General features: G+C 45.4%; 1 protein-coding gene across 1 annotated transcript; it reads left to right on the forward strand.

Annotated features, from left to right (window-relative positions):
* Window positions 1–309: 309 nt before the first annotated feature.
* LOC146041591 (olfactory receptor 5V1-like) lies at window positions 310–1,299 on the forward strand. Its single transcript, XM_083161538.1, has one exon. The coding sequence runs from the start codon at window positions 391–393 to the stop codon at window positions 1,297–1,299; it is 909 nt and encodes a 302-aa protein (XP_083017664.1). The 5' UTR covers window positions 310–390.
* The last annotated feature ends 14,714 nt before the right edge of the window (window positions 1,300–16,013 follow it).

The raw sequence follows: 16,013 nt of genomic DNA on the forward strand, positions 1-16,013 counted from the left end.
ACTTCGGGCACGGTGGCTCGCTGCGCTCGCCACACTATATAAAATCAACTCCATGTGTAGTTGGATAGTAGGGGTATGAAAAAATGGGGTGCATTTAACATGGGAGCCCAGATAATACATAAGTACCGATTTTTTTCAAAAACATCAAAGGGAAACCATATTAAAAGTTACACTTTAATGATTTGCCTATTTCTATTGGCCATCTACAATCCAGCATAGTCCTGTTTTGTAAATTCACACAGTGCACTGGTGTAATAGACGTTTATTTGGAGAGTGTATCAAATCCAGAGACCTAATTATGTCATACAAATGATATTATACAGGAACCTGTACTGCTCAATGTCAATGTCTTCTTCATTTTCTTCCCACAGATATGGGCTGATTGACTAAATGGCAAATAACGAGACATATTTAGATGAATTTATCCTATTAGGATTTTCTAATGCACCAGGAATATGTTCTCTTCTGTTTGCGATAATCTATGCAATGATTATTACTGGGAACCTCACCGTATTTAGCATTATTCGGGTTGACCGCCATCTACAGACACCAATGTACTTTTTCCTGAGTTGCCTATCCCTACTAGATGTGTGTTACGCTACAGTCACTCTGCCGGCTATGCTGGTCAATGCTATAACGGGCAACAGGAAGATTTCCTTCAACAGGTGCTTTACACAGCTCTATTTCTTTGTGTCTTTTTCAGGAACAGAAAGTCTTCTCCTAGCTGCCATGGCCTATGACCGATACGTGGCCATATGTAACCCGCTGCACTATCTGCGAATTATGAATAAGACGATTTGCTCATGTTTTGTAGCAGGATGCTGGGTCTGTGGATTCTTCAACTCAGTGTTCCACACTTTGAATACTGTAAAACTGACCTTCTGTGGAGATCGGCAAATCCACCACTTCTTCTGTGACGTTCTCCCCATGCTAGAAGCAGCTTGTAGCGATACAGACAGTAGCCAGGTGTTAATAAATATTCTTACAATTTTTGTGGGGGTGACCCCTTTCCTACTTGTGCTTTACTCATACATAAATATCATCTCCACTATACTGAAGATCCGCTCTTCTGCTGGAAGACAGAAAGTCTTCTCCACATGTTCCTCTCACCTCATTGTTGTCAATGTGTTTTACATAACTGGAATGTTTAACTACAATGGTCCTATTTCTGGAGATTACTTTGTCATTGTCCAAGTGTCATCTATTTTATGCAGTGTTCTACCTTCATTGTTCAATCCTGCTATTTACTGTCTGAGAAACCAAGAGGTGAAAAGAGCATTTAAAAAAGCATTTCTATAAAAAATACACTCATAATGAATATTCTTGGATTAGAAGACCTATTTGGGCTGTTCCAGAGTTGAACCTAAACTCATTTGTGCAATGTAAAATATTTAAATTGGACATACTGCAAAATAACTCAAAGCAAAAACTGTGTATACCCAAGGCTGGTGTAATGGCCTGCATACATTAGTCTGACTTGTCCTAGGGACAAGTTGGACCTGATTTCCCTGGCAGCTCCCTGGAAGGGGTCACACGTCATGTGCCAAGTTTTGAATGAGCAACTCCCGGTGAGCTGCAAGTGGAGGGATCAGTAGGCGGCATATGGCAGCGGGCGGAGGATGCCAGTGACCAGAGAGCCGGGTGGACTGAGCAGGAGGGGGGGTGGCGGAGGGAACTAGGGAGCAGGGCAGGGGAAGCCAGGCAGCGGCACACTTAAAAAAAAGCCAAACAAATGAATGGGCAGCCACTTTTGTGCTCCTACTGGCCGACTTCCCCTACCCGGCTCCCTGCTCCCCTCGCCGGCGTCCGCCACCCCCCCCCAGCTCCCTCCACCCAGCTCTCTGTTTGCCAGCATCCCCCGCCCGCCGCCACCCCCTGCCCAGCAACGGCTGCATATAAGGTTCAGCAAATCTTATGGGACTGCGCATTGGTTGGACAGGTTGTCTACATGTGCAATTTGGGCCGATCGCATAGTGTATGGGGGCCTTAAGGCTTCTCAGCACCCTAGGCAAAACTTCAACCAACTGCCCCCCCCCCACCCACAAGCACACACTGCCACCAATGCCCGCTTTCCAACACATTAAGGCATACTTGCCTAACATTCCGGAATGGCAGGGAGGCTCCCAGAAATCGGGTGGTCCTCCCACCCCCAAGGAAGGTGTGCAAATCTCCTGCTTTCCCTAGAGGTCTCCCTTTGCCACCCACTACAGAGTACAAGGAGGAGGGGGCAGAAAAGTAGGGAAGTATGCCACAAGGGGAAGTATGGAAGTGAGATCTTAGAAATTCCACAGCAGCCACCTGCATTAAGTACAACAAGGATCGTCATAGAAATTCTTGATTTTTGGATAGGCATACTTGGCGGCACCCCCATATCCTGGCACCCTAGGCAGCTGCCTAAAGCCTGTGTAGAAATTAATATAGAAGGTCATTCAGGCTCTCAGGTGAGCGATGTTTCACGACTGTGCATGCGCATAAACATTTATATGCATGTGCAGCCACTTGACGTGAGCGTCCATGGCAAATTAATTATTCGCCGGCCGATCGCACACAGCACTTCGGGTGGGGAGTGTGGGGTGGCGGGGCCGTCTTCGTGCCAATGGAAACGCCTAGTGTTTCAAAGGCATTCCCATGAAAACGCTGGGTGTTCCCATGGTGACTTCCAATGACACAGGTGTAGGGGGTGGGCAGCTGACATCAGAGGATGTCAGCTGCCCGTCCACTTGCGGAGTGGCGATCATGCAGGTGACGTTTGGGTGACTCGCAAAGCAGCTTTTCGAATCAACCTGAATGTCCTCCTTAATTCACAAAACTGTGAATACACATAAATTGATATTTATAAATATATGAGGAACTTTGTTGAACGTGTTGGTTCATTTACTACTGTGACCTTCCACTGGATATCATGTTGGAGAAACATTATTAATAAATTATCTTATGTCCAAAGAAAACTCTTTGGTGGTCTCTAAATGATCTTAGATAAGCTTTTTAAAAAAACAGATTCAATGTCCAACTTACTTGCATTTCTATTTATTCTGCAATATACAGTAACTTTAAGATATATTGGGTGAAATGTAATAGGGTCAGAGAGAATAAGAAAGTGAGAGATTGTGGCAATCATTTACACTGCAAAATCTAACTGGTTTTGCAGTGTAAATGATTGCCACTTTAAAAAACCTGAGAGATTTCTTACCAAAACCCTCACTTTCTGATTCTCTCACCCTATTACTTTACACCTATGGAATTGCTAAAATTATTGAAAGAGTCTTCTGTCATAAACATTTGTAGCTCACCCATGACATACGTGCTATCTGCTAATAAGCATATATATATAATATAAACCGAAGAGAGAGAAAAATAAAGATCTTGTTTGTCCTTTCATCACAACATATAATACCAAGAGTGATGAAATAAGACGGGTACTGACCAAACATTGGTCTATAACAGTGGTCTCCAACCTTTTTTGGGTCGGGAGCTACTCGCGACAAAATAAACCGCCCGAAGAGCTACTAAAGTAAAAAATGTTAAAAAATCTGCATAATATAAAAAAAAACACACTGCAATGCCCCAGACATAATATGGCACACACTGCAATGTCCAATATGTCACAAACATACCTCCCAACACTGTAGATAGAGGAGAAGAGACATCTGCGCGTGCCGAAGGCACGCGCCAAAAATTAGAGGGTTCAGCTACTACCGTGGAACTCCTGCGAGGCTACATCCCCCATTTTTTCCGCTATGGGGGCATGGTCAGCTCTCTAAGAGCTGTAGCCACATGGGGTGCGGCCATGGAAAATGGGGGTGTGATACACATATGCCCTCAACAGTGCAGTCCGTGATACCCATTATAAATATGCCCCGCACCGTGATGCTCCATTATACATATGCCACACACACAATGCCCATTATACATATGCCCAACAACGTGATACTCCGTTATACAAATGCCCCACACCGTGATGCTCCATTATACATATGCCACACACCGTGATGCTCCATTATACATATGCCCCACCGTGATGCTCCATTATACATATGCCACACAGTGATGCTCCATTATACATATGCCACACACCGTGATGCTCCATTATACATATGCCACACCGTGATGCTCCATTAATCATATGCCCCACACCGTGATGCTCCATTATACATATGCCACACCGTGATGCTCCATTATACATATGCCACACCGTGATGCTCATTACACATATGCCCCACACCGTGATGCTCCATTATACATATGCCCCACCGTGATGCTCCATTATACATATGCCACACACCGTGATGCTCCATTATACATATGCCACACCGTGATGCTCCATTATACATATGCCACACCGTGATGCTCCATTATACATATGCCACACCGTGATGCTCCATTAATCATATGCCCCACACCGTGATGCTCCATTATACATATGCCACACCGTGATGCTCCATTAATCATATGCCACACCGTGATGCCCATTATACATATGCCCCACCGTGATGCTCCATTATACATATGCCCCACCGTGATGCTCCATTATACATATGCCCCACCGTGATGCTCCATTATACATATGCCACACCGTGATGCTCCATTATACATATGCCCCACTGTGATGCTCCATTAATCATATGCCCCACCGTGATGCTCCATTAATCATATGCCCCACCGTGATGCTCCATTAATCATATGCCCCACCATGATGCTCCATTATACATATGCCACACCGTGATGCTCATTACACATATGCCACACAAATGATGCCCATTACACATATGCCCCACACCTTGATGCTCATTAATTAATAATCATCAAGGTATCTGGGGCATATGCCACACACATGATGCCCATTATACAAATGACCCACAGCGTGAAGCTCATTATTAATGAGCATCAAGTGTGTGGCATCATGTGTGTGGCATATGCCCCACACACCTTGATGATTATTAATTAATGAGTATCAAGGTGTGGGGCATATGTTAAATGGGCATTATTTGTGTGGCATATGTTTAATGACTCATTAAACATATGTCATACACATGATGCCCATTAAGCAGTAAACAGTTGCGCACACACAGTTTAAAAAAAAAAAAATTACCTAACAGAGTTAAGCAGAGGCTGTGGGGGCGTCGATAAGTGCGGCATGTTGGGGACGTCAGGAGAGGAAGCGCTACGCGGCAGGAGGTCACTGCCGCCGCCAGGTCCAGAAATGCGGCATTAACTTACTTCCTGACCTCCTGCCGCCAAGCAAGGACCCGCTGCGCGGCAGGAGGTCACTGCCGCCGCCGCCAGGTACAGAGACGCGGCATTAACTCACTTCCTGACCTCCTGCCGCCAAGCAAGGACTCGCTGCGCGGCAGGAGGTCATTGAGCTACTCTAAAACACCCGGCGAGCTACCCGTCGCTCGCGAGCGACGGGTTGGCGAACGCTGGTCTATAATAAAAATGGATCCCTATTTATGAGAGATAGTGGGAGATAGACCTGAAATTATTTTTAGACGAGCAAGTACTTGAACCTAGATTGAATACAACACTGCTACTATCATCACCACAGGGTTTAAACATTGTAATGGCAGATGTGCGACCCTTCGTCATGTATACCTTAATTAACCATCAAACTTACACACTCTAATAGAAATAAAGACTTGGAGACGTAGGTTGGCAGAAACTGTTAGCTGAATTTATTTATAATTCTTTAAGCTAATTTTTGTTGTTTGTTAATTTTTTTATTTTAATTAATTTAATGGTGGCCCAGAAAAGAACGGCCATTTAACTAAACTCCACCCCAAACTAGCATACGTAGGTTGGCCTAACTCAAAACGGTATCCGCTCCTCCTACTTCAAAGACTACCCCACCCAGCCGGAAGGGGACGCTGTCCCCGAGCGGGTGATACAGCAAAAGGCCTAAGCCAATGAGAGGCGAGCGCACCGAAACCAACCAAATATGCAGCAAACATAACTTAGTGAAAGTCTTACAACTTATCAACTAGCCGTTCTTTCCCGCCTACAGCTAACGCGATTAAGACAAAATTTTAACCCCCCCAAGCAAACCGTGAACAAAGAGGGAGGGAGGGCGGGAGATTCTTCAGGAAAGAGAGGCAGACTCCTCCCTTTCCTTAGGTAATATTCCCAGCTAACCAGTCAAACCGGGATCTAATAGGGTCACCGAGTCACATGACACTCGGGCTGCACACCCAGCCTATCATGTTTAAACTACTCCCTGTCTATGCAGCCACTACGTAGTTCTAAACATTGTAATGGCAGATGTGTGACCCTTCGTCATGTATACCTTAATTAACCATCAAACTTACACACTCTAATAGAAATAAAGACTCGGAGACGTAGGTTGGCAGAAACTGTTAGCTGAATTTATTTATAATTCTTTAAGCTAATTTTTGTTGTTTGTTTGTTAATTATTTAATTTTAATTAATTTAATGGTGGCCCAGAAAAGAACAGCCATTTAACTAAACTCCACTCCAAACTAGCATACGTAGGTTGGCCTAACTCAAAACGGTATCCACTCCTCCTACTTCAAAGACTACCCCACCCAGCCGGATGGGGACGCTGTCCCCGAGCGGTGATACAGCGAAAGGCCTAAGCCAATGAGAGGCGAGCGCACCGAAACCAATCAAATATGCAGCAATCATAACTTAGTGAAAGTCTTACAACCTATCAACTAGCCGTTCTTTCCCGCCAAAGCGGGGATCTCGATCCCGAGGCCCCGCCCGCCACCAACCTAAAGCACCGACACAATTGCCAACAACAGATCCTCCACAAATATCCAAAGACCTTCCTTGGCTAGGTGAACCCCATCAGGCCTATACAGTTGCTGATAACCAAACCTAATTCTCTCGTGCCGGTCCACAGCACCACCTGACTCCAGCACCCACCGAGCAACTGCTGAATTCAGCTTCTTTCTGGCCTCGTCAATGGCTCGACAATCCAATGCCCCTTTCCAACACAGACGGGGCACCACAAATGACCAAATCAGGGTGCATCTAGGCCAAGCATTCCTGATTGCGTCCAGATCATCCAAGATCATGGACCGCAGCCTCAACTGGGACATTTTCCCGAGGTCATTACCACCGAGATGGATCACCAACACCTCGGGTAAACCAAATAGCTTCACATTCACTAGGAGGAAAGCCCTTAGCTCGCGCCAGGACATCCCCCTCACTCCCAACCAACGCACCAGATGACAACATTCCATAACAGGTCATTCACCAGAAGCCATCAGCCTAGACTCCCAATGCACGAACGAGTGGCCTACAACCCAAACCCTGCGGTTATCGTAGCCCACACCTATATGGAGAGAAATGCGTAGATAGGAGTTAGAATTGTTTATTCAAGGACAGGTAATTGTATTTATCAGGAGGATCTGCCAAAAGAAAAATTTGGTTGTGCACAAATTTGGTGCGTTAGAACCGCTTCAATACTAATTGAAGCCACTCCAGACACAGAAGGAAAAAGACCAAACAAGGGAAGGTAGAGGTTGGATAGGTTTAGGAAAAGGGGGGGGGATAACTCGGCCGGAGAAAAAACGTCTGGACCTGCTGAGGAACTCTTAATTGGTGCCGAATTAGCCAAATTACTAAAGCCGAATTCAGTCCGTCAGTCAGGTAAAAAAGCGTGAAAACTCCGGACGCTGGCCCAACAGCAGAGCGTAGCTAGTCCCCGAGTAGGAAGGCCTAAGGGGAAGGGTAACACAGGAGATCATCCACTCAAAACGGAAACCAAACACGCACAGACCATCAGGGCAGGAGGTGTGGCCGTATGTACTTCCTATAGGTCGCAGAGTGCCATCTGGAAAAAGTGTGAATCACCACCAGGTGATAAAGGCACTGGAGAGATGGGGTGGTTTGTTGTTAGGTCGCTCACACATAGGGGGGTTCAATCCCCTGGGTAGAGATAGAAAAAAACAAACAGAACGTTGTGTAGAGCGCCAAGGTGTAGTTAAACACTAAATAATTTTTAAAAAATAAATTTGATCAATTGGGTATCACAAAGTAAAAAAGACATTTAATTATCACAACAAATTAAAAACACATTCAATACAATGCACGTTATTTTTACACCTAAAAGACTGATAATTTTTGCTTTGGTAAAATAAGGCATACAGTACACCACTTGTCAATATATATGAAAAATATATAGGTAGGATACATAAGTGAGTCCCGCTTGTTCCAAGATGTTGCTACTTGTTGGTTTGGGTTTTTTTGAAGTCCCAAGGTGGAAAGAAGCAAGGTGGGGTAAGGGAGGGGGAAGTCCGGATTGGCTTGAACTTATGGGGGTCCAATTGGTCCTGCTGGAGGCCTTGGTCTCTGATTCCACTGGTGGGCTAGATGTAAATACCTCACTGCAGGGATGAAAGAGGCTCCAGAAGTTAGCAGGTAAGAGTTCCCAATTTATACATCCAGGTTAGGGGTGCCAGCGTGGAATTGCTGGGTCCGTAAATAAGGCTTGTAGCTGGTTCAAGGGGTGATGGTGGGTATCCAAATGGTGGTCAGAATACAGACAAGGGTTAACCTGACGCGTTTCATTGCGCTCTGGCAACTTTCTCAAAGGTATGCCACTGTTAGCATGCTGTGGGTTTATATACCAGATAGCAGGAAGTGCATCATCATCATACAGGAAGCAGTTACCCAATTGATCATAAAGGATTAAATAAACAGTAATAATAGGTTTCTATACATCTTTTGAAAAATATCACTGTATTCAGGTCACATAGGAGGCAGTCGGATGTAGTACATATACTTATTATGCATAAAAAACATTAAACAAGGCTCAAGGAATACCATTTCCGGTCGTTGGAACGCACGCCGCGTCCAACTTCCGGTTTTTGCAACGCACCATGTTAATCAATGGGGGGACCATTTGGTTGTAGTACAACACTAAATATATCGTTATTGGATGCGCATTTGCGCGCTTTATTAGTGATGTCTTAAATAAGATTGGTGGAGGGAGTCTCTAGAAACCTATTATTACTGTTTATTTAATCCTTTATGATCAATTGGGTAACTGCTTCCTGTATGATGATGATGCACTTCCTGCTATCTGGTATATAAACCCACAGCATGCTAACAGTGGCATACCTTTGAGAAAGTTGCCAGAGCGCAACGAAACGCGTCAGTCTAACCCTTGTCTGTATTCTGACCACCATTTGGATACCCACCATCACCCCTTGAACCAGCTACTAGCCTTATTTACGGACCCAGCAATTCCACGCTGGCACCCCTAACCCTAACCCCTAGCCCTGTTAGGGCAGCTCAATTTTGCGTGTCAGGCTGTTTTGCCGCAAGTTAGAGCGGGCCACAGCTGGGGTTGCCAGACAACACCATCTGGTATGCCTTTCAACAGAAATTAGGCGCGACCTCGCTGTTTGGTCCACCTTCTTGGAGGATTTTAATGGCGTTCGCATTTGGATGTCACCGGTAGTGGACAATGCTAGGATTCAGCTCTACACAGATGTGTCTGGCTCTTCAGGCTTCAGTTGCTTCCTCAGTGGAAGCTGGTGTGTGCAGTCCTGGCCTGCCTCATGGTCGGAGAGTGGCTTGATCAGGGACATGCTGCTCCTGGAGCTCTTTCCTATCATGGACGGGATGGAATTGTGGGGCTCTCGGCTGGCAAACCGCAGTGTCCTCTTCTGAGTAAAAAAGACATTTAATTATCACAACAAATTAAAAACACATTCAATACAATGCACTTTATTTTTACACCTAAAAGACTGATAATTTTTGCTTTGGTAAAATAAGGCATACAGTACACCACTTGTCAATATATATGAAAAATATATAGGTAGGATACTTAAGTGAGTCCCGCTTGTTCCAAGATGTTGCTACTTGTTGGTTTGGGTTTTTTTGAAGTCCCAAGGTGGAAAGAAGCAAGGTGGGGTAAGGGAGGGTGGAAGTCCGGATTGGCTTATACTTATGGGGGTCCAATTGGTCCTGCTGGAGGCCTTGGTCTCTGATTCCACTGGTGGGCTAGATGTAAATACCTCACTGCAGGGATGAAAGAGGCTCCAGAAGTTAGCAGGTAAGAGTTCCCAATTTTAAAACCAAGACCATACTTAGGGCCTTATTTTGGTTCATTCTTTCTGACAAAATCCTTCTTAGATGGGCAAAACCATGTGCACTGCAGGTGGGGCAGATGTAACATGTGCAGAGAGAATTAGATTTGGGTGGGGTTTTACTTCAAAGTGAGATCTATATTGCAGTGTAAAAATAAAGCAGTCAGTATTTTCCCTGCACAGAAACAAAATTACTCACCCAAATCTAATTCTCTCTGCACATGTTACATTTGCCCCCCCTGCAGTGCACATGGTTTTGTCCATCTAAGAAGGATTTTGTCAGAAAGAATGAACCAAAATAAGGCCCTTAGTCTTAATAAACGTGATGTGATCCTAAAAAAAAACCCTCGCTAGGGATCATATATAAAGAACTTTCTTACTGTAAATGTCTACAACTAGTAATGTCCTAAATATTATGCAATCTGCGTCTTATACGCTGAAACTCAGCATATAATTTAAACTGACACCATGATCTTCACAAAACTTATACCAGGGGACATATTCACATGCAGGCTATAAACATAATCACTAGGACATGTGTCATATAAAAAAGCTCAGCCATAGGCTGTCATTGAGCCCCCTAGTTGTGACTGTATCCAGCCTAAAGATCCACTTATTTTCTAACTGGACCAATTTTTTCCCTCTATCCCCCCCTTATGGGGATGGGGGCACCTGATCAATTATTTTATGGTGTAATGTTGCAACAGAATGTTTGTGCTGGGCAAAGTGGCGAGCCACTGGCTGGTCACTGGTGCCACTACCCAGTGCTGCCCTGATGGCCGCCCTATGTTGTGCCATGCGCTCTTTGAATTGTCGCTCTGTTTTGCCCATGTAGTAGAGCCCACATGGGCAAAACAGAATGTACACAACAAACTTTGATGTACATGTGAGGGGCATCCTGATGGCAAATTTTTTGCTTGAGTGGGGATGATCTATGAACTTTCCTACCGACATGTGGCTACATGTCATGCAGCCAGTGCATTTAAAGCACCCGCTGCCACGCTTCAGGAACCCACTGGTACCTCCTTTGATTTCTGGTTTACCCAGAGGTGTGACATCAGTTTTTACAACCCAATCTCTCAAATTGCGGCTCCTAGTATAACTGGGCATTAATTTGTGATCTTTAAACATCTTCAGATCGGGGTCAGATGTAATGATGGGCCATAATGACTTGGCTTGTTTATTGAGGGCCCTACTTTGCGTATGAAATTGTTGGACCCAAGGCACTGCCAGTGTCTTGCCCTTTTTGTCGCGCTCTTCCAATAATTTACTGCGTGACACCTTACTGGCCCTATGTCTGGCTTGCATAAGGACCTGTTTGGGGTATCCCCTCTCGCGGAATTTGTTGGTCATTTCATCTAGTTGTTGTTCTGCAATTACGGGGTTGCTGTTGCATCGCAGCACCCTTACATACTGGGAATAAGGCAATGAATTTACAGTTGACCGGGGATGAAAACTTCGGTAATGCAACAACGTATTTCTATCAGTCTGCTTTGTATGCATAGATGTAACAATATTTTTATTTTCAATGGCTATGTTAATATCCAAAAAGCTGATGTGCTGTTTACTATGTGCTACTGTTAATTAGATGGGATGATCTGAATTGTTTTTTCTTTCAATTACTGTTTTTTTAGGAGCACATCACGTTTATTAAGACTAAGTATGGTCTTGGTTTTAAAGAAGCAAGTGACATGTGCACTTGTCGGTCACAAATCACATCACAGTGTGGGGGGCAAGTATTAATGCCAGCCACCATGTAACTCCGCGTCATGGACGTGGTCTTAAACATAGAAAGGGGTGCGAGCCCCGAAACGTCGCTTAAATAAACCACAGTTTTTTCACGCTCATTACAAGTCTCCGAGTACCGCTCCCCACCACTGTATGTGTATGCTGCTGGGCTTGGACCGAGTATTGCTTTGAGAAGGCACCTGAGCAAGGTAACAGACAAAGATTATTGGTTTACCCTGTGAGTGCCGGTTTACTGGGACTGTATATATATATATATATTTATATATATATATATATATATATATATATATATATATATATATATTGATAGCAGATATCGCACCAGCTTCACAGAGTGATAAGTGACCGTGCTTAGGCCAGTAATACAAATAGCAAAAGATCCCACAAATGAATGGGAAGACCAGCACCAGTCCAATGAAAAAATCAAAATAGTTTATTGTCACGGAGGACACATCTCACTGTAGGCATGTAATCATGTCAGCACAACAGAACACCCAGCAGGCTATACTTAGCAATCATCAGGCTGTAATGAGCATAATGGCAACGTCTCCTCGACGGCCGTTTCGGTGCCTCTGCACCTTTCTCGGCCACTCTCATAATGCCATGCGCGACGACATCGCGCAGTGTGACACCGATGCCTGGAGTCAGAGAAGGAGGTACAGCGCCACTATTAGCAGGCATGCGGCATGGCGCTGGTGGGGTGATTGTGGCTGCAGACCACAGATGATCACCCTGCTCTCCTTGCCTGCAGTTGCTGCCTGCAATAATACAGAGCCAGCCCTAGGCTTCCAAGCGAAACAGCACTGGCGGGGTGATTGTGGCTACTGACCATGGATGATCACCCTGCTTGCTTGCCGCTGCCTGCTGTAATACAGAGCCGGCCCTAGTGCTGCATATATGTACCGGCCTGGGGGGCACATGGCACCCTGCTCCCCGGCCCAGCCCGCCACTGAGTGATAATGAGACGGCGTGTCTCATAAGATTTAAAACTCTCTATGGGGTGAGGGTGGCAGCTGATTTGCCATACCCCTGATGAAGTGCCTTGTGACAAAATGCGCTGCGTTTTATGAATAAAGGACCGTTTGTCTAACTTGGAGTCATCTTCTTGTTTGAAAAAGTGGACGGAAGAGCCGTGTGTTTTAAAATTACTGATAAGCACATCAGTGTAATGGACTAATTGTGAAATCTGGCTAGATAGTACCCCAATTAGCACACTCCGATAACCCCCGTTTTTGCTTTTTGTACACCCCTGGCTCTCACTAACAGGAGAACCATATCGGAGGAGCAGCTGTTAAACTAGAAAAAGCTCATGTCAGAGGTTAACCTTTGGGTACTTGTTTCCTAGCACGGCCAGCATCGCGGGTCATTTTTAATGGTCTGCGATGCGACCGACGCGATGCCCACGATTTCCCATTGAAATGCATTGAAAAAGTCAAAATCGCGTCGGTCGTATCGCATGCGGCCAAAAAAAGCATGCGATGGTACTGACGCGATGCCCGCGATTTCCCATAGGGAACAATGTAAAATGCCTCAATTTACCCAAATCAACAATGTTAAATGGGCCAGAGACCCCAAAAAAACCCCTGAACAGTGAAATGGCCCCCCAAAAATAGTTTACGCCACCCCACGATCAACGTGAACCCGAAGCGTGGCGAGCGCAGCGAGCCCGCGAGAGGCGGTGGTAAGCATCCTCCGACCTTTTCATACCCCCACTATCCACGTCGGCGTGGAGTTGAGAATAGATAGTGTGGCGAGCGCAGCGAGCCACCGAGCCCGAAGCGTGGCGAGCGCAGCGAGCCCCGCGAGGGGACGCGGATACCTGTGAAGCCCGCAAAGGGACGCGTTTACCTGTGAAGGTATCCGCGTCCCCTCGCCACGCTTCGGGCTCGGTGGCTCGCTGCGCTCGCCACACTATCTATTCTCAACTCCACGCCGATGTGGATAGTGGGGGTATGAAAAGGTCGGAGGACGCGTACCGCTCCCCACACTTCGGGTTCACGTTGATCGTAGGGTGGCGTTAACTATTTTTGGGGGGCCATTTCACTCTTCAGGGGTTTTTTTTGGGGTCTCTGGCCCATTTAACATTGTTCCCTATGTTGATTTGGGTAAATTGAGGCATTTTACATTGTTCCCTATGGGAAATCGCGGTCATCGCGTCGGTCGCATCGCATGCAATTTTTTAGCCCGCATGTGATGCGACTGACGCAATTTTTTTACCTGCGATGCCCGAGATCCAAATCGTTGTGGCCGTGCTAGGAAACAAGTACCAACCTTTGTATTGTCTATATATACAGCCATGGTCAACATTTTTGAGAAATGAGGCAAATATATATTTTCACAGAGTCTGCTTTCGTTTTTATTATGGCAATTTGCATATACTCCAGAATGTCATAAGGAGCGATCATATTGACTGCAATAAATTGCAAATGCCCTCTTTGCAATGACAATGAACTTACTCCCCAAAACAACATTTCCTCTGCATTTCAGCCCTGCTACAAAAGGATCAGCTGACATCATGTCAGTGATGCTCTCGTTAAAACAGGTTTGAGTGCTGATGGGGACAAGGCTGGAGCTCACTTGGTCGTGGTGATGGAGTAAGAATCTCCTTAACTTGATTAAGCTGCAGGATCGGGCACCACCAGTGCAGAGTATGCTCAGGAATAGTAGTAGGCGGGTGTGAGTGCATCTGCACACAGTGAGGGAAAGACTTTTAGAGGATGGCCTATAAAGAAAGGCAGCAAAGAAGCTACTTCTTGCCAAACTCACTCCCAATTTTGCCTAAGAACACCGTCATGAAGATAGAATAGTACCAAAAAATTCTCCAAGAGCAACTTCTCCCAACCATCCAAGAACAGCTTGGTGAGGAACAATGCCTTTTGCAGCATGATGGGGCACCTTGCCATAAGGCAAAAGTGATAACTAAGTAGCTCGAGGAACAAAACATCAAAATTTTGGGTCTATGGCCAGGAAACTCCCTAGACCTTAATCCCATTGATAATTTCTGGTCAATTCTCAAAAGGAGGGTGGGAAACAAAAGCCCACGAATTCTGACTCCAAGCATTGATTAGGAAATGGGAAGCCATCAGACAGTATGTGCCCCAGTTGTTGATTGACAGCATGCCAGGATGACTTGCAGAAGTCTTGAAAAAGAAGAATCCACACTGCAAATATTGACTCTTACCATAGTAACATATGACAAAAAGGTCTAAAAACAATGAGGCAGCAAACTCTGTGAAAACTAATACTTGTACCATAGATTACGAGTGGCAAGTGGGGGGTTTCTCTCCCACCTCACACCAGAAAATGCAAGGACTAGGCTGGTGTGAAATAGGCCCACTCGGGATAACCATTCATGGACCATATTCCTAGGTAAGTCCCTGCATATTTTTGGTGTGAAAAGGGTATTAAATGGATGGGCAGACAGTGGCGGTGCCTCCAGGAGCGAGTGGGTGGTGACAGCAGCAGAGCAATCTAATCCCAAAAGTCCAGGGATCCCGCCAATCCAAATCCCAGGATTGTCTGCCCTTATGAAAAGGTCTGTAAAACACCTTGAATCATATTGAAGAAAAACAACATATAATCAAAATGATTATTAGAATCAGTAACAATTTACCATTTGAAATCCATCTATGTGTATTATTACAATCAGGGCCGGATTAAGGGGGGGCACAGGGGGTCAGTACCCCTGGGCCCCACTCTATCCAAGGTCCCCCTGTGGTTGGCATGTATTTTTAGCTAAAGGTTTTGTGCATGGGAGATGGGTAGTGCTGCAGCTTCACCTATCTGCCAATGTGACAATGATTAACGGTGCTGAGCATCGGGAGCCACGGCGTTATGTTTATATTAATCCCCCCTGCGGTTAACCATTGACCAAGTTTATCCTGCCTTTATTCTGTGTTTTGACAGTGTTATATTCTCCCATGCAGTTTGCGGCCAGTATTGACAAGTAGGAGGGGCCCCCCCTGTCTAAAGTGCCCCGGGCCCCCCCGAAGGCTTAATCCGGCCCTGATTACAATACATCACATATTTGATAAATGCATTAGTGCAGTGGTGTCAAACTCATGGCCCTCCAGCTGTTGTGGAACTATACATCCCAGCATCTTCTGCCACAGTTTTAGCAATCCATTATATAAAATCTGTGGCAGTACATGCTGGGACATGTAGTTCCACAATAGCTGTGGGACCATGAGTTTGACACCACTGCAT

Source organism: Crinia signifera, chromosome 19, assembly GCF_055691185.1.
Source record: "Crinia signifera chromosome 19, ASM5569118v1, whole genome shotgun sequence".
Taxonomy (NCBI): domain Eukaryota; kingdom Metazoa; phylum Chordata; class Amphibia; order Anura; family Myobatrachidae; genus Crinia; species Crinia signifera.